The sequence below is a fragment of the Thunnus thynnus genome, chromosome 17 (assembly GCF_963924715.1).
Source record: "Thunnus thynnus chromosome 17, fThuThy2.1, whole genome shotgun sequence".
Classification (NCBI taxonomy): Eukaryota; Metazoa; Chordata; class Actinopteri; order Scombriformes; family Scombridae; genus Thunnus; species Thunnus thynnus.
In genome coordinates this window covers 1,759,079-1,784,020 of record NC_089533.1, presented here as the reverse complement: position 1 = coordinate 1,784,020, position 24,942 = coordinate 1,759,079, and the positions used below count along the sequence as shown (strand labels likewise).

Genomic DNA, 24,942 nt, shown 5'->3' with positions numbered 1-24,942 from the left:
CAGAGGGAAATATTGTACTTTCTACTCCACTACATTTATTTGACAGCTTTAGTTACTTTTCAGATGAAGATTTGACACAATGGATAATATAACAAGCTTTTAAAATACAACACATTGTTAAAGATGAAACCAGTGGTTTCCAACCTTTTTGGCTTTTGACGTCTTACAAAAAGCAGTGTGTAGTCGGGGTCACATTTCACATGTCTATGAGTTGTTAACAGCTCCACCAAATAGTGATTTTTCCCTCTAAACTTCTCACATGCTTTCATTTCAATAAATGTTCAAATGATCCAATATTTCAGCAAAAATCAAAGATTAGAGAAAAAGTCCAAAAACTGAAAACAGATTTGTGTATCAGAACTTTGTTTTTTCTTCTTTCCTCTCCCATTAATCATCTCACCACCCCTCAGATTTATCTGCTGACCCTTTGGAGGGGCCCGACCCCTAGGTTGGGAACCACTGGACTAAACTAGCTAACTGTATATAAAGTAGTGTAAACTAGCTCCACCTCCAGCAGCTACAACAGTAACATGCTGCTCTAACACTGATGCTTCACTATTAATAATCTAATGATGTCATATATAATAATATATCAGTCAGAGGGACCAAACCACTACTTTTACTGCAATACTTTAACTACATCAAGCTCATAATACTTATGTACTTTTACTGCAATACTTTAACTACATCAAGCTCATAATACTTATGTACTTTTACTGCAATATTTTACTACTGGAGTACTTTTACATGACTGTATTGGTACTTCTACTACGGTAAAGGATCTGAGTTCTTCTTCCATCATTGTCCACAGAAAAATTCCACAAACTTTGCCTTGAAACCAAACTTCAGCAGTTAGAAGTGGATCATACTGTATAAACTCGACTGAAAGGAAAGAATCAGACTGTCGGGTCGAGCATCATTCACATGAGGACAGAGTTTATAGAAACAAAGAGGGGAGATGGAATGAAGAACTGGACGGGGTTCAGCTTGGTACTCTGCTGGAGAAATATTTAATCATCTGTGGTGTTATTTGGCCCTGAGTCACTTTCCCTCCTCTGCTTCTCCTTAAAATCTCAACATAAAAACAATAAAGCAGTGTTGCCAGGCCACGGAAACATTTTCACAGTTTGCTGCGTCCAATCAGGAGGCTGCAGACGTCCACTCCCCCCGCTCACAAAAAAACAGAAAAAAGGACCAAAACTGTAAAAATGTGTTTTTTTGTATTTTTCCTCAAGTCTCTCCACTAATAAAAAGACAACTTTGTCCACCTTGAGAGCTCACTGAGAGACAGAGAGCATACATAACAGTCATTACATAAGAACCCTCTATTCTCTAGTAGTGCAGCCCTCAGGATGTGTTGACGAGAGACGTGAATGGAGCTGACGGAGCTCTCTACGTAAATACACAGATGTAAAAACCTGATTTTTTGATTCAAAAAAATGGCATTTTACTCATTGAATCAAGGCTCAGAAAGGAAGCGTTTCCTCCAGTCTGTAATCACACTCCTCAGTATTAGTGAACATGGAAACTCGGGGCTCTCCTGGATAACGTCACCATCATATATGTTTAAGTTCTGACAACCAGTTTCAATGATCTCAACTGAAGATCCCTTCATAATGCACTCACAATGGAAGTGATGGAGGACAAAATCCACAGTCCTCCTTCTGTGCAAAAAATGTATTTCAAAGTTTATCTGAAGCTAATATGAAGCTTCAGCGTCCAAATGAGTCAAATCAAGTAGATATCTTTCAACGTTACAGTCTTTTTAGTGCCAAAGTTCCTCTTTTTGTTACTATACTTCCACCTGCAGCTCAACAGGGAAACACTGTCCGAGGAAACACAAAGAGGGAATTTGATGCTAAAAAGACTGTAAATGTGTCAGATATCCACTTGATATGACTAACTCAGACTGCTGAAGCTGAATAGAAGCTTCACACAGACTTTTAAATGACTGTGTAGACACACTGTGGATTTTATCCTCCATCACTTCCATTGAAAGCACATTTGAAGGATCTTTTAATATCCAGTATGAACAGGAGGAATGATTACAGACACCTGACTGCTGGTTTAACACACTGGAAACATTGTGAACTCGTCCTTTTATCAGAAACGTCTCTTCAGTTGCTTATCATTGCTAAAGAGCATCAATGAGATAGTTTGGCTTTTCATTTCATGCAGGAGTGAAACAAATCAACAGCACAAAAAGGCAGACAGCAAGAACTGTGGAGTGTTTGTTGTTAGCGTGCACAGAGCATGTAATAAAAAGGTCATGCCACAGTATCCTGAGTTCAACTGACCTCTGCTCCTCCTCGATCTCCTCCTTGGTCATCAGCGTCTCAAACTTGCTCTGTTTCATTCCAGCGGTGAACTTCACTTTATCTTCAGCTGCAGCCTCATCTGACACACAGGAGATACACAGAGAGAGACGACACGTTAGCGACGGTCCACACGACTCAATCATTCACAACATACACGCTAACATCACCGTCATGGTCCTGCAGTCCATCATTTGTTCCCAGTTAAGTTAAAGTATAATAATACGCTGAAATTCAATCCAATTCTTGCTTATTTTTATTCAATTCCACACCAAATCACAACGTAAGACAAATTAAAAATCAGAAAACTTATCACCATTACTTAACTTTGCAAAAAAAATGTACTTTGTTGTGTTGGAAAGATGAGACTTCTCCAACTTTTAATTTATTTCTTGATCAAATATAATATAGTTTTCTTCCGCTGGAGAAGTCCCCATTGGAAAAAAATATTGTGGACAAACTTATATATGTATATGATTTTTGGTCAATTTTTATCTCATATTTGGAAAACACACAATGCAAAAAGGGTGAATGTTTTGGTATTTATTATTATTATTATCATTATTATCATCATCATCATCAATAATAATAATAATAATAATAATAATAATAATAATAAATAAAAATAAATAAAAATAAATAAATAAATTTCAAAAAATAAAATTATTATTAACAACAACAACAATAATAATAATAATTTTATTTGTATGGCACATTTCATACAAGAAATGCAGCTAAAAGTGCTTTACAACAAAAATGACATGACGAGGACATAAAAGAACATAAAAGCATGTAGAAGAACATGAATGTAATCACACATTGATGTACTATAGGATGGATTAATTGGCTCCTTGTTTATAACTTAAGTGCTGTTTTTGATTGTTTGTTTGTTTGTTTGTGGCCTGCGTTGGTGTGTGAATGATGAAATATGTGGGCTGCATTGCTCACAGTATCTACAGTTTAATTAAACGGAAAATAATAAAAAAAAATATATATTGCATAAAAGTAATAGCATAATCCCGAATATCAGATTAGTTTAAGTGTTAATTTTTATACAAAATAAGGAAATCTCCCACACAGTTTAAGTCAGAATTTGTATTACTAACAGCATTTTATATTAACATGGTGTAAACTAGCAAAATCTGTATTTTAGTCTCACAGATTTTTTTTGTAGAATATTATTTATTTACTTTGATGTTTCCTAAGTGTTACTATACTCGGTGTATGTTAAACTCTGTATAATCCCGTCTGTAGTTGACAGTGACAGTTCAACATGTATATAGATGCTGTGTGTATGTATGTTGTCCATAGATAAACTCAACTTAATCTCAGACTGCGGAACAGCATCTCCTCCCCGTCAGATCTGCTCCTCCAACAACACTCTTCAGTTCAGGCTCAAAACTTACTCTTCTTCTCTGGTGTTTGAATCCTCCTGAGCTGTGAGCCTTGTTGTTTCCTGTATGTGTGGTTTTAGCTACGTGCTCTGGTCTGTGCAGCACTTCAGTCAACGTGGGTTGTTTTTAAATGTGCTTTATAAATAAATTTGTCTTGATAGATATGTAAAACTTTTTACCTTGTACGAAATAGCCTTATGTTTATGTCTGCTTGTCTCTGTTAGCCTGCTGTGCTGGTTTTAGCTGTATGTCTTCTGTACTTGGCCAATAAAGCTAAAACTTCTCTCACTGTTGCACAAACACGACAAACACCGACCAGCCAGTGAAGTTTAAAACATCCACACACACCAGTCTCACCAGTTTGCTAAAAGTGTTTCCATACTTGGTGTATGCTAACACTTTTCCATATATTTCAGTCAAACTTGACCTGGTTTATGCTAAAGTGTTAGCATGCTGCGTAGCTTGGTGTCTGCTAAAGGAAGTGTTACAGAAGGTAAAACTCATTATTTTCCATCAATAAACTTGATGAATACTAAAAGCAAAATGAGTTAACACATGCTAAATGTGCTAACATACGATATACAATTGATTGATGTATTTATTGTTAAATAGGTGCACAATATGACCAAGGATGTGATCTAAAAAGGGTGAAAGGGCATTTTTCATTTTACCTAAAGTTTAAAGCATTATTTACTTCCACTTAACTGGATTAGTGGATTAACATTTAATCTTAATTTGGTGTATGCTAAACATGCTATAAGTATTAGCATATCCTTTAATGCTGGAGACCAGTTTAATAAGAACACATGTATGATTTTAGACTTTATCATCACTTAATATGTAACTTGGCCAAATGGCTGATATGACAAATAAGTGGTGCATTGATTAGACAATGAACACTTAACGTGCGCACACACACACACACACACACACACACACACACACCTGTTGCTACACCTGCTGTGTCACAGGTTGGACGGACATAAAGCAGATTGTCAGTCAGGCTGTTGTTCAGGGCAGCCAAGTGCTTTACTGACTGTTCCAGATTAAGTACTGTATCATCCCTCTAAAGCAGATGGCTGCTCCACCTCTATACACGCCAACCGATCCACTGATACAGCACACACACACACACACACACACACACACACACACACACACACACTAGTGTCCTGTCACTGGTGGACGCACAGAAAACAGCTTGCAAACAACTGGTGCAGACTGCTCATCATGTCGAGGTGTAACTCAGTTTATTCATAGCGATGCATGTCATGCTGACATGTTTAACATACAGTTTATGTTTCAGTGTATGTTTCAGATATAAATAAGATGCTGCCTGTCAGACGGCATCCCAGCAGACGGAGAACAGTTTGCCTGAGCTCTAGTTAATCTTATGGATGGAGGATTTTCTGCTCATCAGATTTATTATTATACTGTAAATGTATTGATTAGATTTTTTTCATTTTATTCATTTATTTGACCTTTATTTAATCCAGGAAACCTCACTGAGATTAAAAAAAAATCTCTTTTGCCAGCGTGTCCTGGCCAAGACAGGCAGCAACAGATAGATCTGTCACAACCTCTCTTTACTCAATATAACATAATAAAAGAGAAAATAAAAAATATAACCTTTAAACTAGATCAGGACTGAGAAACAGCAGCAATATGAAGCATTAAAAACCTCCTAGAAAGCATCTTGACACCAGCAGATAGATGATGATGCACAGAGCTTTAAAGAGAAACCAGTGGCTGTAATTTTAACTCATCCATGTTCTGTCATGTAATTCAATAAAAACGTGTGTGTGTGTGTGTGTGTGTGTGTGTGTGTGTGTGTGTGTAGACTGTATACAGTATGCAGCCTAGCAGCTCTGCTCTATTATCTTTCTCTGGAAATGACTTATCTGTTGTGCACAGCTGCTACAAGAAGCTGTTTTTTTCTATTCAGAGATTAGATTGAGTGTAAAACAAAGGAAACCCTCCTTGAACATAAATCCATCTGGATAAAACCACACAAGACGACAGAAACAGACAGACTGCAGCTCGTATGAACTGAGCTCGTCCTCAGAACAGTAAGCACCACTGACTGACAAACCAACAAACAAACCAAACAAACAAACAAACAAAAACTGTGTTTAATGTGAATGTGGACTCTCAGATGTCAGCTTGAAACATGCAGTAAATCGTGATGAAGACGTCTACTAATCACATATGTTACAGTTTATATTCAAATTGTGCAATAAACACATACAAACAGCTGTGTCTATATCTACATGTATATACTGTACATAAAACACTGTATGTACCTAAAGGAACTTATTATCTGTATATTTTGCATGACTGTTACTCTGTAGTTTACAATGACAGTTTGACCTGAATACATGTTGTATGTATGTTGTTGTCAATATATCAACTAGGGTTGTGTGATATGACGATAGAAAAACGTATATCGTTTCATTTTATGTTTTTATATCATGGTGTCGCAAATCACACTCTTTACGGCGATATCTTTCGTCATTTGACGACGCTTCGCGTTCTGTGAGGCAAAGGACGAAGGCAAGACGACATAAACAAACATGGAGGAGTCCAACGAGGAGCTTGTACCTAAAAAAAGGGGGCTACTTCTGTCGTATGGACGTGGTTTGGGTATGAAAAGTCTGACATGGACCAGAAAACTGTATTTTGCCCCTCATCAAACTCAAACACCTCTAACCTCTTTTACCATGTCAAAGAGTTCGGGGAGAGTCTTCAGATGAAAGTACAGCAGAGCGCTGAGAAGAAGCCCCAGACTGAGACATTGCAAGAAGCTTTTGCCCGCGGCACACCGTATAGCAAAGATTCACGGTCAGCAGGAGGATTCATGTCAAATATAATAAGAAACAGGTCTTTCCATGTGCTCATTTTATATAAAATACTTTTCATTGAATTTACAGAAAGTGTGCTGTATCGTGATATGTTAGTCATATCGCCCTAATATCAATCATTTATTGCTAATTAATGCTAATATTGTCTGAATTCCTGCTACCCGACACCTCTTAAATTATTTAGAATCATTTCAATCAATTTAATTTTATTAATTTTTTTCCACCATGTGTCTGTATAAAGCGGCTTTATGTTTATATGTCAACTTATCTGCTGGTTTTTATTTATTGATATTTATTTTATTTTATTTTATTTATCGAGAGCCAGTCCAGTTCCTCATGTGTCTGAACGGACTCGGCCGATAAAGTTGGTTCTGATCTTTGTTGCACAAACACGACAAACACCGATCAGACAGCGAAGTATAAAACTCACCGGTCTCACCATTGTTCAGGACGGTCTCTGGTTCGGGTTCTGGTCCAGGCTCGGGTGATGCCTCAGAAACAGGTTCAGGGGTCGGCAGGTCGTCTTCTGTGGATCCAGGGATCAGCTCGGGTATGGATTCCTGCGCAGGTTCTGAAACTTGTTCTGGTTCAGCCACAGGCTGCAGGACTGCTTCAGGTACCGGTTCAGACTCAGTCACAGGTTCTGGCTCAGGCACTGCAACAGCTTCTGGTACTGATACTGGTTCTGGGACAGGTTCTGGTACTGATACTGGCTCTGGGACAGATTCTGGTTCCGCTACTGGCTCTGGGACAGGTTCTGGTACTGGCTCTGGGACAGGTTCTGGTTCTGATACTGGCTCTGGGACAGGTTCTGGTGCTGCAGCTACTTCTTGTACTTTAACTGGTTCTGGAATAAGTTCTTGTGGGACAGGTTCTGGTTCTGAAACAGGTTCTAGTGCTGCAGGTGGTTCTGGTACAGTCTGTGGTACGGTTACTGGCTCTGGGACTGGTTCAGGTGCTGACACTGGTTCTGGGACTGGTTCTGGTGCTGGTTCTGGGACAGCCTAGGAAGACAAAAGGTTTAAAAACAATTAACTTTCAGAGTAAAAAGCAGAAACTTAAACAAACTGTTTTGATCAGCTGGTTGTTAAAACATCGATGCGGCTGCAGAGTTTAAAACCAGCTGGTCCAGAGATAGAAACTGTCCTTTGAAACTAACAGAAACTGTTTCAGGTTTTATCTTTTAGGTGAAATGATGAAACGGGATCCAAGGAGGCTGGTTTGAGAGACAGATCGTGTTTCTGTCCACCTGGTGCAAAACAATTAAATGCTTAAAATAGTTGGTGATTAATTAAATAGTTGGCAACTAATTGATTAATTGTTGCAGCTCTAGTCTAAACCCCAACATATTCAGTTTCCTGTCATGTATATAAATCATGTTTGTATGTTTGAGATGAAACATTTCCACTAAAACAATTAATCGAAAACAACTGATTGATCAAAACAGTTTCCTATGAATTTTCTGTTTATAAATTAATTGACTAATTAGTGCAGCTCTTATTTGAATCCACCCCGAGAATTGATTATCAAAAATATTGGAGATTAAATTAATAGTTGGCAACTAATCACTGTAGCTGTAATAAGAAGGATAATATCTGTACGTAGCTGCTGTACTGAGTGCTGACTGGACTGCTGACCTCTGACCTCTGACCGGCTGTCTGACCGCTGTCACTTGCAGCTCCTCGTTGAGGAGCAGCCGCCGCCTGCTGCTGACACTCAGACAAATAAAACCCTCTTCAGAGCACCAACCTGTCCTCCCTGACACCTGACAGCTTGCACACACACATATATACGTATATATATATATATATATCCATCTTTTCAATGACCGACCTCTCTGCTGGCCTGTACAGACGCACCTGTCTGTGTCTTTTGTGAAGTGCTGAGGCTGCACTGATCGACATCTGAGCAGCAGATCTGGTTTCTCCCAACAACCTCTGTGCTTTTACAACAGCCGAACACGGGACGATCCACTGATTCAGGCAGCGCTTATAACTGATGTATTCACCCATGAGGTGTTAAAGGACAGGTTCCCAGTGTTTCCAGTGTGTTAAACCAGCAGTCAGGTGTCTGTAATCATTCCTCCTGTTCATACTGGATATTAAAAGATCCTTCAAATGTGCTTTCAATGCATTTAAAAGTCTGTGTGAAGCTTCTATTCAGCTTCAGCAGTCTGAGTTAGTCATATCAAGTGGATATCTGACACATTTACATTTGTGTCTTTTTAGCATCAAATTCCCTCTTTGTGTTTCCTCGGACAGTGTTTCCCTGTTGAGCTGCAGGTGGAAGTATAGTAACAAAAAGAGGGACTTTGGCACTAAAAAGACTGTAACGTTGAAAGATATCTACTTGATTTGACTCATTTGGACGCTGAAGCTTCATATTAGCTTCAGATAAACTTTGAAATACATTTTTGCACAGAAGGAGGACTGTGGATTTTGTCCCCCATCACTTCCATTGTAAGGTCATTATGAAGGGATCTTCTAATGGTCAGTATGAACAGGAGGAATGATTACAGCAAGAAAAACAGCTTTAATGTTCATATGGGCTTCTGACTGTTGTTTTAAAACAGACCCATCCTATAAGTTAGCCTCTAGCTCCCAGTAGCTTACAGCTAGCTTCTAGCTCTTGAACCGTAAATCAGCTAAAGGTAATTACAGGATGGATTGGTGATTAGCTTGTTAGCTGACAAGACACAACATGTAAATTAGGCTGCGGTTGTTTGAAGCTAGGAACTAGCAGTTTACTCACACTTCTAGTGTTTGTGCTGAGCCCAGCTAAATATATTCTCAGGAAACAAGTATATTTTACTGAGTCCCGGCGTGGTCAAAGAGAGAGAGAGAGTTGCACATGAGATACAGTTTGTTACTACATTTTGATTCATTCGTGGGCACCAGATACAGCTGGTACATAGCGCGATAAGTGTTGTTGAATGAGTTGTGCGTTTCCTTCCACACAGTGGATATACTTGGATTAAGAGGTACCGTAGTTGCTTGTTGATAGCCTACTTCAACGTAGACTTTATTATGGTGAAGAAATTGATGCCAAGTTAAAGTTGATTTTATAGTTTATTCCATAATTGTCAGTGTACAGTTCGTGCACTTTTACCTCACTGCATCCGCACATAAGAATATGTGGGTACGCAAAACATGCCTCGCATAATAAGGCCTGTGATGTTACAGAATGTACCATGATGTAACCCCATGAAGCCAATTAGCTATTAATAAGGCTCTACTATAGCGAACACATGGTGATCGATATCCTAATAAACTAACCAGTGTTTTATCAATTGAGATGCAATGATCGTGACTGAATCGTCGATACGTTCGTCTCTCTTTATGTACATTTATCTCGTGCACACGAACTAACCAAAAACGTGGGAACTAATTGTATCTCGTGTGCACGCAACAGCATTTTGAGCTCTCGATGTAGTAAAACGTGGGCTTGATATATTTTCTTTTTCTCTCTATGAGCACTCCCCAAAATATCACTTTGTTGAGCTGAAACACCTTATCTAAGACTTATCTAACAGCAGAAAAGTGAAGCAAGAATAGAAGTGTTTTCAGAGAAGAGACCGATACAGAAATGAACGTCCTGTCTGATCCGATCAGTCAAAACCAGCCTCGACCCGACAGACGCTGCGACTCATGAGTCACCGTGTTGACAACTGGTGGCATCATGGAAGGTCAGACAGTGAAATGCTCCAGGCCTGAATGTATTAAGCTACTCCTGCTGGCCCATCTGCTGCCTGCCTGGCCTCTAAAATCCCACAGCAGCCCTCCGCCACACCCTCAAACTGGAATGGCATCCATTTAGCCGGAAACACTGGTCCCTTCCTCTGCCTCTGAATTCCTGAGCTATGAAACACCAAAATAATCTCCACGCCAAAGACCTGACTTGGTGAAACAAAGTGTTCAGGGTCGCAACACTAAACACGGGGGTCGTTAAATCATTTTATGAGTCAGCAGGATGATAAACCGTATTCTTAGCTGAAACCAAGGCCCAGCTTTTACTGCTGGCCTAAACTGGTCAAATATGTCAGTTGGATGATTAAGTCCTACATGATATCATTATGTGCAACGTTATTCTCTCAGGCACTTTTACATCCACACAAACACTTTATTTCTGCTTTGAGGAGTGAGTCAACCGAGCAGCAACCTGAGAGGATCAACTACAGAACATTTTAAATAAGGACACGTCAGAGTCTCAACAACCACCAACATCAAAAAGTTCAGTGAACATTATTAAAATCCAGTTGTCCAGTAAGAGGAAGGTATGGAAGCAAATTATGCCAGAGAAAGTTAGGAATGACTAAAAATGTAAATACTTATGGTAAATCAAAATTGTGAGACAAGAAGTCAAAATTATGAGATACTTAAAACAAGATTATAAAATACTAAATCAGGATTATGAGTTATTAAAGCAAGATTGATATATAAAGTCAAGATCATGAAATACTACATCAAGATTATTAAAAAGAGATTAAAAAGTCAAGATCATGATATATTTGAAACAAGATGTACTACACTACAAGAAATACTAAATTGATGTTATAAAATATTTAATCCAGATTACAAGACACTAAAGTCAAGATCATGATACTAAATCAGAAAACAACTGTATTTCCCAAGATGTCAAACTGAATCGAACAAAAACTAAGTGAATCACTGTCATTTTAAAGGACAGTAAGTTTTTGTCTCTCTGGAGTCATTCAAGCCTCCACAACCTCTGAAAGCATTTCCTGACAAAGACATCCCGATCTGTAACATAACACTGAGCGCTTCACTCGTAAAAAGCCGTTTTAGCTCTTTAACAGGGCACAGAGGAAGGGCATTAGATCACTCGGCATGTGTCGGAGTTTAGTGAGCGACCTGAGCAAACAGAAGAGAGGAAGAGCTCCAGCTGGACTGCAGATTGTGTTTTTAAGAAGTGATGGTGAAGAGGCCACGTGAGCTCAGAGCATTTCTCCCACATTACCTCAGAACATCAAGGTTTATTCTACAGAAACTGTAAGAAGTTTTTAGGACTTTTAGTTTTTGATCAGGTTATCATTATCATCTAATTTAAAGCTGCAATGATTAGTTGATTAATCAATTAGTTGCCAACTATTAAATTAACAAACTTTTTTGATAATGGTAAATGGACTGTACTTGTAAAGCACCTTTCCAGGCTTCCAACCACTTTCATACACTGAATGGGTACAGGGGCTACCATTACAAGGTCCCAACCTGCTCATCAGAGGAGGAAACTAACCATTCACACACATTCACACGCTGATGGAACAGCCATCAGGAGCAATTGGGGGTTAATTATCTTGCCCATCAGCATGTGGACTGGGGGAGGCGGGAATCGAACCGCCGATCTTCCGAGTAGTGGACGACCCGCTCTACCTCCTGAGCCACAGCTGCCCCATAAACAATTCATTGTTTTGAGTAATTGAGTAATTGAGTAATTTGGCTGGACCAGCCACAAACCAGCTCCATAACTCTGAATGAGTGATGAAGTTACACCATTGGTTCGTCTGCCCTGTGTTGCAGTTTCCCTATTGGCCGTTGCTCTTTCAAACTGAATCAGCGTGAACAGTTTCAATTACATCCTCATGGGCCCTGAAATAAGTTTTAAAAACACACATTTACCATCAGAAACGTCTCACACAGAGACTCTGACACCAACCTGCACATACAAAGAGGCGCGACTGATCCGTTCTACCAACCTGCATGGCAGCTAGCAGCTACTTAGCATTGTTAGCATCGTTAGCGTGGCCGTGCCCTGCTGTGTGTAGTCCATAGACTGTATAAAAATGTGTTTATGGTGTTTGTGTGCTCTGAGAGACGTCACAGTGCGAAAGTTTTTACGCTCGTCTGAGGTGTAAGAGTTGGTGTATCGATCAAAGCAAAATACAAAATCGTTTGTTTTCCATCGTTTGACTGCCACCCTTTTAATGACGTCATCTCGCTGTGTCTTCTACTGCAGCGGTTTAACGGCGCTGACTGGAGGATTAGTTTATCTGCTGATATTCACACAACAGCAGTGGATGGAAAAAAACATTCACTTCATTTTCTTTTGACCATTTTCTGGAAATTCTGTTAAAATCTGAGCTACATTTAGACGGAAACTCGGCTTCTGTCTGTCTGTTAAGATTTCCCTTCTAAAAGGTTTATAATGATGACCGTCACAGATTTACCATTGAAGTCTGTTGTAATTTTTGATCTCAGATGGAAGTAAAAAAAAAAACAACAACAACAACTTCTGATTTATTGTTGGTGGTGAAATTACAACTGGCTACTTTAAGCAGCTCTTGCTAGCGAGCTCATTAACATAACCTCTGTAGCCAAGTATCCATCCAAACGAAGAGCCAAATTTAACTGATTTTTCAGAAACTGCTGTTGTGTGAAACTATCGTCCAGGACCACCTCCCACATGCTGGATGCTCCAGTCCTCCACGGGGATTTTTTAAAATCTAACTTTAGAAAAAAAAAAACGAGTTAGCTAATATATTCTAACTCTCTGCCTTAAAGCAGGAAGTGACCTAGTTAGCTGGAGATGCTAATATTAGCAGCCTACACTAGAACAAATAGACACACAGTTTAAACAATTCCTTTCACTTTTTCTCTTGTGCTTTTGGAAAGACATTTAAACATCTTTTATCTCTTACTATAGCTCCATGTAAACTGCTTTAACATATATAGATAGTGGGTCTCCATATTTCAGAAGAGAACAGAGCAGATAATTAATCCATATGTTTTGTTTTTAAGTTGTAATCTTGAGGTAATGTTGAAGTTCTTCATGTCTATAAACATCACTTCATTCAGGGTTTTTCCCACGAATGAGACACTAAAGATATTTTGCTGAGGAATAATACCAGTGGTTTACTGGTCACTTTCCCATGCTGCAGTATACAGGGATCTCATCTGGACTGGAATAGACTGCTGTTGTGCCCTGTTTCTCCGTCCAAACACTGACTCATTGTTCCCTCTGCTCTCTGCCTTATCTGCACTCCAGCTCTCTGACGCCGCCTCCATTTATGAAAGAGACAAGCAGACACTTCCACTGTTGTCTGTTCTGTGCAGGAGAGATGTCTGACGTGCAGAGCAGCAGCCACAAGGTGGAAAGTGTCGACTTCAAAGTCAGTCAGACTCAGTGAGGCCTCACAGCACAAATACTGTTTATAATTAAACACCAGAGATTTGTTAAGAAACAATATTTCCAATTTCACTGTCTGATTCCTGAAATCAACAAGCAGTCAAAACTACTTCAGTGAAGTTCAAGCAAGACTTTGTACATCGCAGCAGATTCAAGACTGAGTCAGAAATAATAAGAAATCGTCCATTTCATTTGAGGAAAACTAAATGTTCTTGCACACTGTTGTGAGTGATGTAGTCTGATATCTTTCCACACATTTGTGCATTAAATTACACAAATAAAATGAAGATGCTAAGTTGTTACATGGCAAAGACACACTGTGGAAACCAATGAGTACCTGCTCCTGCAAATGACAGAGCAGTGATGGATTACTGAAGAATTTAGCACCTCTGTGAGGAACTGACAGCAGTGGAAGAAGCACTCAGATCCAGCAATGTAAAAATACTCCATTACAAGTAAAAGTCCTGCATGAAAAATACCACTGAAGGCATGCAAGTTTTTTTTAAATCGCACATTTCAAAAACAAGGCAAGTGCTTTACATAAAACATAAAAAAAGAAATATTATAAAAGGACATTTAAGTACAATTAAAATATCCAAAGATCCAGTGATACTAAGACTGGAATTGTGCAACTGTTTGTGTTTAAGTGGATGTCACTGAAGACCTTAACAAGAGCAGTCTCAGTACTGTGGTGAGGAAATCCTGACTGGAAGACATCAAAATAGTTGTTTAGTGCCAAGAAGTAGAAAAACAGCTTTTTCAGTGATTTTACTTCGCCTTTAACTGTTTGGACTTTTTCTCTAATCTTTGATTTTTGCTGAAATATTGGATCATTTGAACATTTATTGAAATGAAAGCATGTGAGAAGTTTCGAGGGAAAAATCACTATTTGGTGGAGCTGTTAACAACTCATAGACATGTGAAATGTGACCCCGACTACACACTGCTTTTTGTAAGACGTCAAAAGACAAAAAGGTTGGAAACCACTGGTTTCATCTTTAACAATGTGTTGTATTTTAAAAGCTTGTTATATTATCCATTGTGTCAAATCTTCATCTGAAAAGTAACTAAAGCTGTCAAATAAATGTAGTGGAGTAAAAAGTACAATATTTCCCTCTGAAATGTAGAAAGTAGCATCACATGGAAATACTCAAGTAAAGTACAAGTACCTCAAATTGTACTTAAGTACAGTACTTGAGTAAATGTACTTAGTTACTTTCTACCACTGGGAACTGACAGCTCTTCTTGCCTGCTTGCTCGTCCCTCAAATACGTAAAGTAAAACCGAAAGCTTGAACCTCCAACAACGCCTCTGTCCTTTACTGGTTTAACTCTTCTTTTGTAAATATCAGTGGATATCACAAAATATCAGACCTGTTTCCACAAATATCTTTATCAGCATTGTCGCAACAGCCAACACGAGCCAACACCAGCCCATCGCTTAAAGAGCAACTTCACAGCAGCTGATCGTCGGGTGCAAGAGACTGAACTGGTTTTTATCAATGTTGCGGAGCGAGCAACAAAAGAGTTAAGAGTTTTTGGAGACTATGTTAACTGCTACAGGTCTGAGATGTTTGGTATCAACCTTTTACACAGGTGTAATCAATAATTAATTCCATCTAGATTAATCAGTCACTGGGCTTCTCCTGCTATGACAAGTCAAAATGTCTGCTGTGAAAAAGGTCCATTGTTACACTTTTTTTTTGCTGAATTTTCCCAGTGAAATGTTCTGGTAACTGTTGAATTCTTCCAGGAAGCTGCTGAGTGAAGAGTGGTTCGATGCGGTTTCTTGGTCAGCCATGTTTTTTACTTAAAGTATTAATTTACCAAGAATTCATGGCAATTTAGTCCAACTTAAGATAGTCAAGAACTAGACGTCTATCTGAAGATCTAAGTGGTCAAAGTCTTTCTGCGATCAGCCAGAATTTCACAATTGAAATTACAAAGTTAACGTGTTTCTGTAGAAATGATGTGTTTCTGTATAATGTGAATTTTACACAAACAGTCCAGACAAAAAACAGATTTTCTGGTGAAAGTTAAAGTTCGCAGCTTGATGCAAATCAAAGCAGTTTGGCAATCACAAAATATCAGAGACTTCTTTTTGCCTTTCAGGTCGTCTGTTAAACACTGTGTTACTCGCTGGTTGTTAATAAACAGCTGTGAAGCCTTTAAGAGGAAAAAGTGAGTTTGAATGCTCTTCCTCTCAGTATCCTGACTCACTGCAGCACTGCAGCACGGCCAAAAAAGACCAAAAAATGCCAGGATTTCAGGGTGTGGTGGTGGTGATGAGGGTGCCAACTTCTCTGAAATCACCACAGAGGAGGAATTAACTGTGATGCTGTGATATGAAGCTGTTGTTTTCTGCTGGGTTTGATGTCCGGCCAAAGTCTGAGCTCTGGGAAGCAGAGGTGTAGGAGGGTGGAGGAGCCGAGCCGGGCCGGGGGGGAAATACCAGGAGAGGTATGTCAGACGGCAGTCGGTCCAATGAGAAAACAGCTCAGCCGAGTCGATGACAAACTACCGTTCAGTCGGATTCAGTCCAACTGAGTCTGTTTGTATCTGAGCTGGAAGATATGTGAAGGCACTAAAACTAATGTGGGAAGAATGACGCGTAACACATTCTGGTGACTCTATAAATAACTGAAATTATGACAAAACATTTGGGAATCAAAACAAATGTTTGGGGGTAGCATAAAAAAAATAGAAAAATGAGAAACTGTGGGGCACTGTAACATTTATTTATTTATTAATGTGTTTTTTAATTTAATGAAATTTTGTGACATGACAAATAAATGTTGGAGGCGCTAAAATATGAAATGGAAATGATGACAGATGAGGGACTATTTAAAGTTTAAAATCTTGACAAATACATTTTGGGGACACTATAAAAATATTTGGGAATTATGATGAATCAATGTAGGGGGAAGTATATAAAACTGGACATTTTACTTTGACTGATACATTCTGTACCAAACAGGAAATGTTGTAGAGCTGCAACAATAAGTAAATTAATCAATCGACAGAAAAATATTCTGCAACTTTTTCGATAATCAGTTAATCGTTTCGGGTTGTTTTTAAGAGGAAAAAAGTCCAAACTCTCTGATTGCAGCTTCCTAAATGTGAATATTTTCTGTTTTTTTTTCGTCTCTATGACAGTAAACTGAAAATCTTTGCGTTGTCATATTATTTGGGGATGTCATCTCGGGCTTTGGGAAACACATTTTCTGACATTTTATATAACAAACGACTAGAAACAGTCATAAACCAAGCGACAACCTCCGGGGCTGAAAAATGAAGCCAAAAACTGCAGTTCCTTGAATGGCCATTTGAGGCTCCACAACGAGTCAATCCCCATAGACCCCCATGTTAAAATGCCCAACTTTACAGCAGAAATAAACATGTTTACAGCCTGGTACAATAAATGGTTTTGGTCTCTGTAGCTAATGTCTCCTTTCATGACAACTGTACGGGGGTACATTTTTTTATAGCTAACCTGTTTAAGTTTTATTAAGCCGTAAAGTTATGCATAATGAAGGACATGGCTGCTTTGAGTGACAGGTCCGCCAGCCGCTAGGTGGCTTGTTTCAGCCATTCGGCCCGCCTCTTTGCCCATTTTTGATTGGCTGGGAGTTAGGCAGCGTCATGCACTGCCAAGATGGCGACGGCCCGAGCGGCTCACTTTGAGCTTCAAAACCGCTCTTCAGAAACCAACGGGTGACATCACGGTAACTACGTCCATATTTTTATACAGTCTATGGTCATAAACACTGCTGCTGTGTACATCTTCACATTTTGGAGGTGTGGGGGATTACTCTGCTGCTTTGGGCCCCAGAAACTCTTGATCCGGCTCTGTGATAATATGACGTATGAATGATATGATGTAGAAACATACAGACATGATGTGTCCGAACTGACTCCACCTCTGGACGGGACAGAAACAGCTTCTTCAAACCTGCATGATGTGTGCACACTCACATTTCCATATATGGAGCGCTGCATTGCCGTGAGCAACATGGTTGGTAATTTTCAAAGAATGAGGAGGGAGAACAAAAGTCAAACACAAGAGAGGAAAGCTCAGTATACAACATATTTTACCTTTTATTCATGCAGATGTTAAAGCCAGATTCTCTCATTTTCATATTTTAAACTAACACAGCACATCTCTAATCATCATCATCATCATCACATCTATTACGCAACAGTTTAACTTAAATCTGAGTTTGAAAAGCTGTTTTATCTCCTGCTCCATTTTTAGGCAGCAGGGTGGATGTAACTCTAGAAGAAGGAACAGGACAACATGCTAAGAACATAAATGTCAGGGAGCCAGATTCGGCTCTGACAGCAGTGATACATGGAGCGGCTGCAGGGTCATAAATCTGGACACAGGAAGCCGCCACATGAACCACAGCCAGGTACTGAGCAGAGAAACATGAAGACACCACAGGGAGGGAAAACTTCATGTTTGGAGTTTGGAGAACATGATCATTTATCACCGGATTATTCCAGTGGAGTTAAAGTCCAAAACAGAAGCCGTTTCTTCAGCATTGGCTTGTTATAATAATAATGGTCAGGTTTCCATCTAAATGTAGCTCAAATTTTAACCAAATTTCGAGCAAATCAGCAAAAGAAAACTACCGCTGTGTGTGAATATCAGCAGATAAACTCCTCCAGTTGGTGCCGTTAAACCGTTGCAGAAGAAGAAGAAACAACGAGATCATTAAAAGAGCGACAGTCAAAGCTCAAACGATGGAAAACATGATGGAAATATGACGTTTCTGTTAGTTTCATGTATTGATGTGAGGAAGGTTACAGTCTCCTCATCATCGCTGCACACAGATCTGATGTTTTCAAGTCACATGGTTCATGTACGTCATCATTTATTCACTCAGTCTGTTTACATTTGCTTTTTATCCACACAACTAATTTTACACCTCAGACAACAAGAAACTCTTATTTTTTTATTTGTGGCGTTTCCACTCAAAAGTAGAAAAGTAGAAAAATATGTCCTCCAGATGTTGGAACCTGGCTGCAGCCACATGAGCATCAGTGAGATCCAGCACATATTAGAAACATCTCCATAAACATCTCCCCAGTGTGATGCAGAAATGTAGAATTTATGGCAGAGCTGTTGTATTGGATTGTTTTAGATCACCACAACCTGACCATGACAGCTTTTGAGTGACAAGTTGCTCTGGTTGAAGAAGTAAAACGGTTTCTTTAGAAATGTTGACATCCATCCACAACTTTTTTTATTCTCTTTTTCAATTTGCACATAAAAAACTGAGTGGAAACACTGGAAAATTTGAAAAAAAAAAGTCAAAATATCGCAAAAAACTTGAGGTGTGAAAGTTGACGTATGGAGAATTTAGCAAACGATGTCATACAGGAAGCAGGTGACTTAAACGTTCCTGAAGCTTCCGTCCCACCGGAGAGACGGAACATGGTGGCAGATGTTTTTCACTTTCAGCTTTCCTCTTCTTCTTCATCCTGTTCAGAACGCGTCTGTATAACCGACACAGAGCCGTTATCAAAACGCTTCCAACAGCAGGAAGCTGTGATGTCAGCCGTTTGTCCTTCACCAGGATGTGATGTCATGTTTCCATCATTTCAGCTCTGACTGTCGCTCTGTTCAGTACGTCTTCTTCTGTTTCTGCTTTACTGCAGTCGACAGGAGAATCAGCACCAACATTCATTTGTAATTAAAAAAAAAAAAAATCGATTTTCTGAAATTTCAGTTAAAATTTGTGCTACATGTGGACGGAAACCTGACAAGTGAAAACTGTGAGTTTAAGGTTGAGTGGGCGGAAGAATACAGGCTAATTTTGCGGGATTTTGAAGTAAATATTAAACCAACATTATCTGCAGTAAAACAGTGTCGGGAACGCAAAACGTCACTATGACACCAAACATGGCTGTTTCAAACAAACCTATCCCAAAAACACAAAGAACCACAAGTCTGAACCATTTGAAGTCGTGATATCAAACATTATCAACAATGAATACAGTGAAAAACTCACTAATGAACATTTACAGTGTCTCCACCTGCCATCACACCTTCTTATGCTCAAGTTTAAGGACTCGGTTACACAAGGTGTCACGTCTGCATCCTTACTGGACTTTAGATGTGGTGGAAATTTGCTGAGTGGATCCTTAAGACTCATATTGTACAGGTGTACCTAATAAAGTGACATCTCCAACAGAGAGAACTGTAAACTGTAAAACCATGATGCTGCGAACAGCTGAGCAGTAAACAGCGTTATCAGAGCAGAGAGAGGAGGGCGGGACGCAAAGCTGCTCAGTAACAAGATTCATGTCTGTGATACTTCTACAGGAGAAAGAAACAGTAAAGTGCTGGTTTATATTTGGCTCGGAGCAGCATGTCAGGTTGTCATACATACGTTATGTTGTCAATTTGCCAAAACGATGCTGCCATCACGTCTGTTGTAATAATATTTACTCCTTCAGGAGGATTGATAGAGTAGTGAAGGGAGTTATTTCACACGTCTATATTATCTGTTAAGTAAAAGTTAATTGGCTCACAGTCGATCTGTGATTCAGAGCTCTCAGATCAACATGAATCTGGTTGAAGGTACAAGTCTGTGGACATAAAAATGATTCTCAAATGCACCTTGTGTCAGTTTAGAGTTCTGTATTCACGTTTCTTTAAATAACGACAAATAAATGACAGTCAAGGGGTTTATGTTCTGACCGTCAGTTTCAATTATTTCAATTTTGTTTCTGAGAAATCACATTTTGTCTGTCTTTTTGTCACATGGCTATAAACACTACAATACCCATGAGCCTCGGCCAACACCGTTATGGAGAAGAAGCCAGTCAATTTGAAACACTTCGTCGCTGCAGTCGCCGTCGGCCCTCTGTGCCATAGACCTCTGTTGTTGTTCCAGAAACTATGAAAAACACGTCAGGGAGTCACATGTTCCTTCATCATGAAGAGTTTGGTCACATTAGTTTGTTTAGAAACGGCTCCGAAGACTAATAATAGTTTTAATCCTGTTTTCAGTCTCTGGAGAGTAGTTTGTTGCTACATCACAACCTTTGAGAAATTTATAATGTAAAGTCCAGAGGATGTGATCTGTAGCACAACAAGCTAGCAAAGCTGTAAACAGAACCACGTTCCTGCACATGCTCAGTAGCGTCTGCCTTACACAGAACTACTCTCTGGAGACTGAAAACATGATGCTGTTATTAGTCTTTGGAGCCGTTTCTAAACAAACTAATGTGACCAAACTCTTCATAATGAAGGAACACGTCACCCAGTTTCTGGACAACAACAGAGGAATCAGATATATCAGCTTTGATACACACACAATACTCGTTAGTGGATCAGTTCATTGTTGGTTTGGATCCAAACATGAGATTTGTTGACAAGAAGAGAAATACAGAAAACTGCCGGACTGATCCTTTAAATTATCAAAGAGACCTTTGTGTTTCTGTGTTGAGGAAAATCATTGAAAGAAAACTTTGAAATGTGACTTTACAGAAGGAAACAAAACAGCTTTTCACAGCTCTCCGACCCAACACAGTGTTGAAGGATCAGTCTGTACAGCCTGAATCAGCAGGATGAAATAACAGAGCGAACCTCCCAGTTGTCAAACAATATCACATGAAGCGGTGTGAAGGCGTCACCTCCACCGCCACCTCTCCCTGCAGCACCAGAGTCCATTTCAGCCATGTGACACCATGAACGCCAACATAGGTGTAAATATAGGGTTCATGTTTGGCACCAAATATAGACGGTGGGTCTGTTGCATGTTACAGCAGCGGTGGGCACATTCCTCAGGCTTTTTAAAGGCCTCGGTTCAACATGGAAGAAGGTCAAAAAGATGGAACAAATGAGAGGTCAACATGTTGCGTGACCTGTGGGGGATAACTATGTCCGACAGCGGAGTTTCTGTCCTGCTGTCCTGATTTGCATGCGACTTTATGGCTGCTGTAACGTCAGCTGGCATTCAAATGCTCCAGCAGGATGATTTCACTCCACAGTCCCCAAAACTGTCCCACATTTCCATATAGAGACGCCACCATGTGCACAAGCAAATCAACACTCAGGAGGAAGAGATGGCAGATATATACCTCAACCAAAGTGAAACTATATGTGAGACAAAAGAGCAAAGATTAACTAGAAATAGCAGGAAATGTCCTTTACCGTCTAATCTGGTAAATTCAATTAACGAGCGGGGAGGATAGAGAAGCAGCAGCAGGCCTGAGTGTCAGGAGGGCAGAGGAGCACGACTGTAAGCTGATAACAGAGTGACCCAGCAGCTCTAATGATCGATCAGACTGGATCAACAGCAGCACGGCTCCAATTCCTCCAAATCTAGCATCAGCGTCCCACAGTTAGGGTGCAAAACTCCCAAATCTACCGCAGATCAATTAATATTAAAGTCAGACTCATGTATGATTTGTTAAGGTTGATATGATATCGATAATTGAGCATTTAATTTTGTTAAACTGATGTTAGCATTTGTAACTAACTTAATTTTTTTTATCCAAGAGTTGTGACAAAGATCATCTCCTGAGACAAGATATTTATTAACGATTATTTTCATTATCTTATCCGCACTTTGCGGTTCTTTTCTCAATTAATCGATTAGTTGTTTGGTCTGAAATGGAGAAAAACGTCAATCGCTGTTTCCCAAAACCCAAGGTGATGTCTTCAAATGTCTTCAAACACCTTCAACAACTCAAAGATCTTCAGTTTACTGTCATAGAGACTAAAGAAACCAGGAAATATTCACATTTTAGAAGCTGGAATCAGAGAATTTGGGTATTTTTTTCTTTAAAAAATGACTCAAAATGATAAATCGATTATCAAAATAGTTGCCAATTCATTTAATAGTTGGCAACTAATCAATTAATCGACTAATCGTTGCAGCTCTTCTTTAAACTCATTAAGCAGAAGTAATGTCTGATGATGATTGACAACATAATATGAACTCATAGGTCATCATATCTAGGGGCTGTAACTAATGACTATTTTCATTATTGATTAATGTTTGGATCACTTTTTGTATTGATTATTTAGAAAATAGTGAAAATGTCCACCAGACTTCAATCATGACAATACCTGGCACATCTTTCTGTTGTCTGTAGTTTGTGAAAAGATTGATTGGTCAGATTAACAGGATAATTATCACTAATTTGTTTAACTAACTGCTTTCAGGCTTTTTTAAATTAGAAAACGCTAATATTTGCTGGTTAAAGCACACGTGAGGATTGAGTTGTTTTTTGCCCTTTTTTAATGTCATTGTTAGTTCAATAATTCAATATATTTAATTTTTTGAGTGCTATTCAGACGAAATAAGGAATTTAAATTAATTTGTAATACAAAAACACCCTTTGTTCTACATTTATATTTATAAAAATCCTAGTTTTATGTCGTTTTACTATATATTTTTTAAATTTCTTAACATTTCCTTGTGTATGAATCTTATTTTAGTTAAAAAATTAGAGATCCCTAATAAAAATTTGTTATTTGGCAAAATACACACTGAAAAGCTTTGGCGATGTATGATGGGTATCCATGACATTATTGGATATTTTATAAACCAATCAATTCATTCATTAAAAAAAAACAATTTTACCTTAACTTCTGCATCCTGGATCGTCTCAGCGGCTCCGATGTCCTCCACAGCCGGAGCAGGTGGCTCGGAGCGCGGGGAGGCTTCAGGCTCGTGTCGGAGCGGTTCTCCCAGAGCTCTGGACGGAGGGACGTCATCTCCGTATCCCACTTTGGGCTTCTTGTTCCCGGCCGAGGAGGAGGAGGCGCCGGGCTTCTTGTTGAGGAGCGACGAGGCGAAATAAATGGCAACGACCGTGAAGAGGATGGCGGGAAGGATGACGGTTGGGTCCAGATCCATGATGGAGGACAGTTAATAAGTCTTAATAAAGTTATTTATCAGGAGTTCAGTGTGTGAGGACAGTGTGTGTCTATCAGCCTGCAGTCATACACACACTGAGCCGCGTCCTGCCTCTCAATACAACATAACGGCCACACATCACCGGAAACAACCGCCGCTGAACATCCGGTCTGCTTCCACAATAGAGCAGTTGTATAGAGCATACAAAATAAAATACCTGTAGTGTTTGTGAGCTGTCAGAATAAACAAACAACAAAACACATATGTAAACATATATATTTACAAAAATTATATATATATATATATATATATATATATATATATATATATATATATATATAATTTTTTGGGTGCACAAGAACAGGCACTCAGTACAAGATCAATGGAGGCGGGGATCTACCACACCAGACAGGACCCCAGGTGCAGGCTGTGCAAAGATGCTCCTGAGACAGTTCAGCACATAATAGCAGGGTGTAAGATGAAGGCAGGAACAGCGTACATGGAACGCCATAACCAAGTGGCTGGCATAGTGTACAGGAACATCTGCACTGAGTATGGGCTGGACGTCCCAAGGTCACAATGGAAGACACCTCCTAAGGTGGTTGAGAATGACCAAGCCAGGATCCTGTGGGACTTCCAGATCCAGACTGACAAACTGGTGATGGCTAACCAATGGGAACAGAAGAAGGCAGCGGTGATAGACGTCGCGATCCCAAGCGACAGCAACATCAAGAAGAAGGAACATGAGAAGATCGAAAAATACCAAGGGCTGAAAGAGGAGCTAGAAAAGATGTGGGGAGTGAAGGCAACAGTGGTGCCAGTGGTAATGGGAGAACTGGGGGCTGTGACCCACAAACTGGGAGAGTGGCTCCAGCAGATTCAAGGTACAACATCTGAAGTCTCTGTCCACAAGAGCGCAGTCCTAGGAACAGCTAAGATACTGCACAGAACCCTCAAACTCCCAGAGTAGAAACACCCCCCCCCCCCCATGGGAGGGAGGAGGGTGAGAGGGAGATTTTTTGGGTGCTATTCAGTCAAAATAAGGAATGTAAATTCTTCCATTTTTTTCCTGTTAAAGGGTTTTTTTAGGGAGTTTTTCCTTATTCAAATTGAAGGTCTAAGGACAGAGGATGTATTGTTGTATAGATTGCATAGATGAGGCAAATATAGGATCTGTGATTTTGGGCTATACAAATAAAAAAATACTTGACTAGTTGCCAGTATTTATATGATGTATTTTTTGTTTTATTCATCTTGAATGTTTCTTTTTTTTAAATCATTTATCTGTTTTTCTAACTCTTCACTTTGGTTCTTGTGTTGCTGTGATGTGTGAGGATCAATAGTCTTGT

General features: G+C 39.4%; 1 protein-coding gene across 7 annotated transcripts in view; it reads right to left on the bottom strand.

Annotated features, from left to right (window-relative positions):
* The window catches only part of si:ch73-366l1.5 (FILIA-N KH-like domain-containing protein), a 33,689-nt gene extending 9,976 nt beyond the window's left edge, over positions 1–23,713 (bottom strand). For 2 of the 7 annotated variants that reach the window (XR_010932167.1, XM_067616414.1), the window contains exons 1-3: positions 23,318–23,711; positions 7,001–7,574; positions 2,298–2,397 (exon numbers count right to left, since the gene is read on the bottom strand). Coding sequence is in view for 5 of the 7 variants with exons in the window: in XM_067616414.1 (XP_067472515.1) it covers positions 2,298–2,397; positions 7,001–7,574; positions 23,318–23,593 (950 nt within the window). In the remaining 2 variants the exon portion in view is untranslated. Of the gene's footprint in view, positions 1–2,297; positions 2,398–7,000; positions 7,575–23,317 lie in introns of all 7 variants that reach the window. The other 5 variants (XR_010932168.1, XM_067616412.1, XM_067616413.1 and 2 more) reach the window with 5 other exon arrangements.
* Between the last annotated feature and the right edge of the window lie 1,229 nt (positions 23,714–24,942).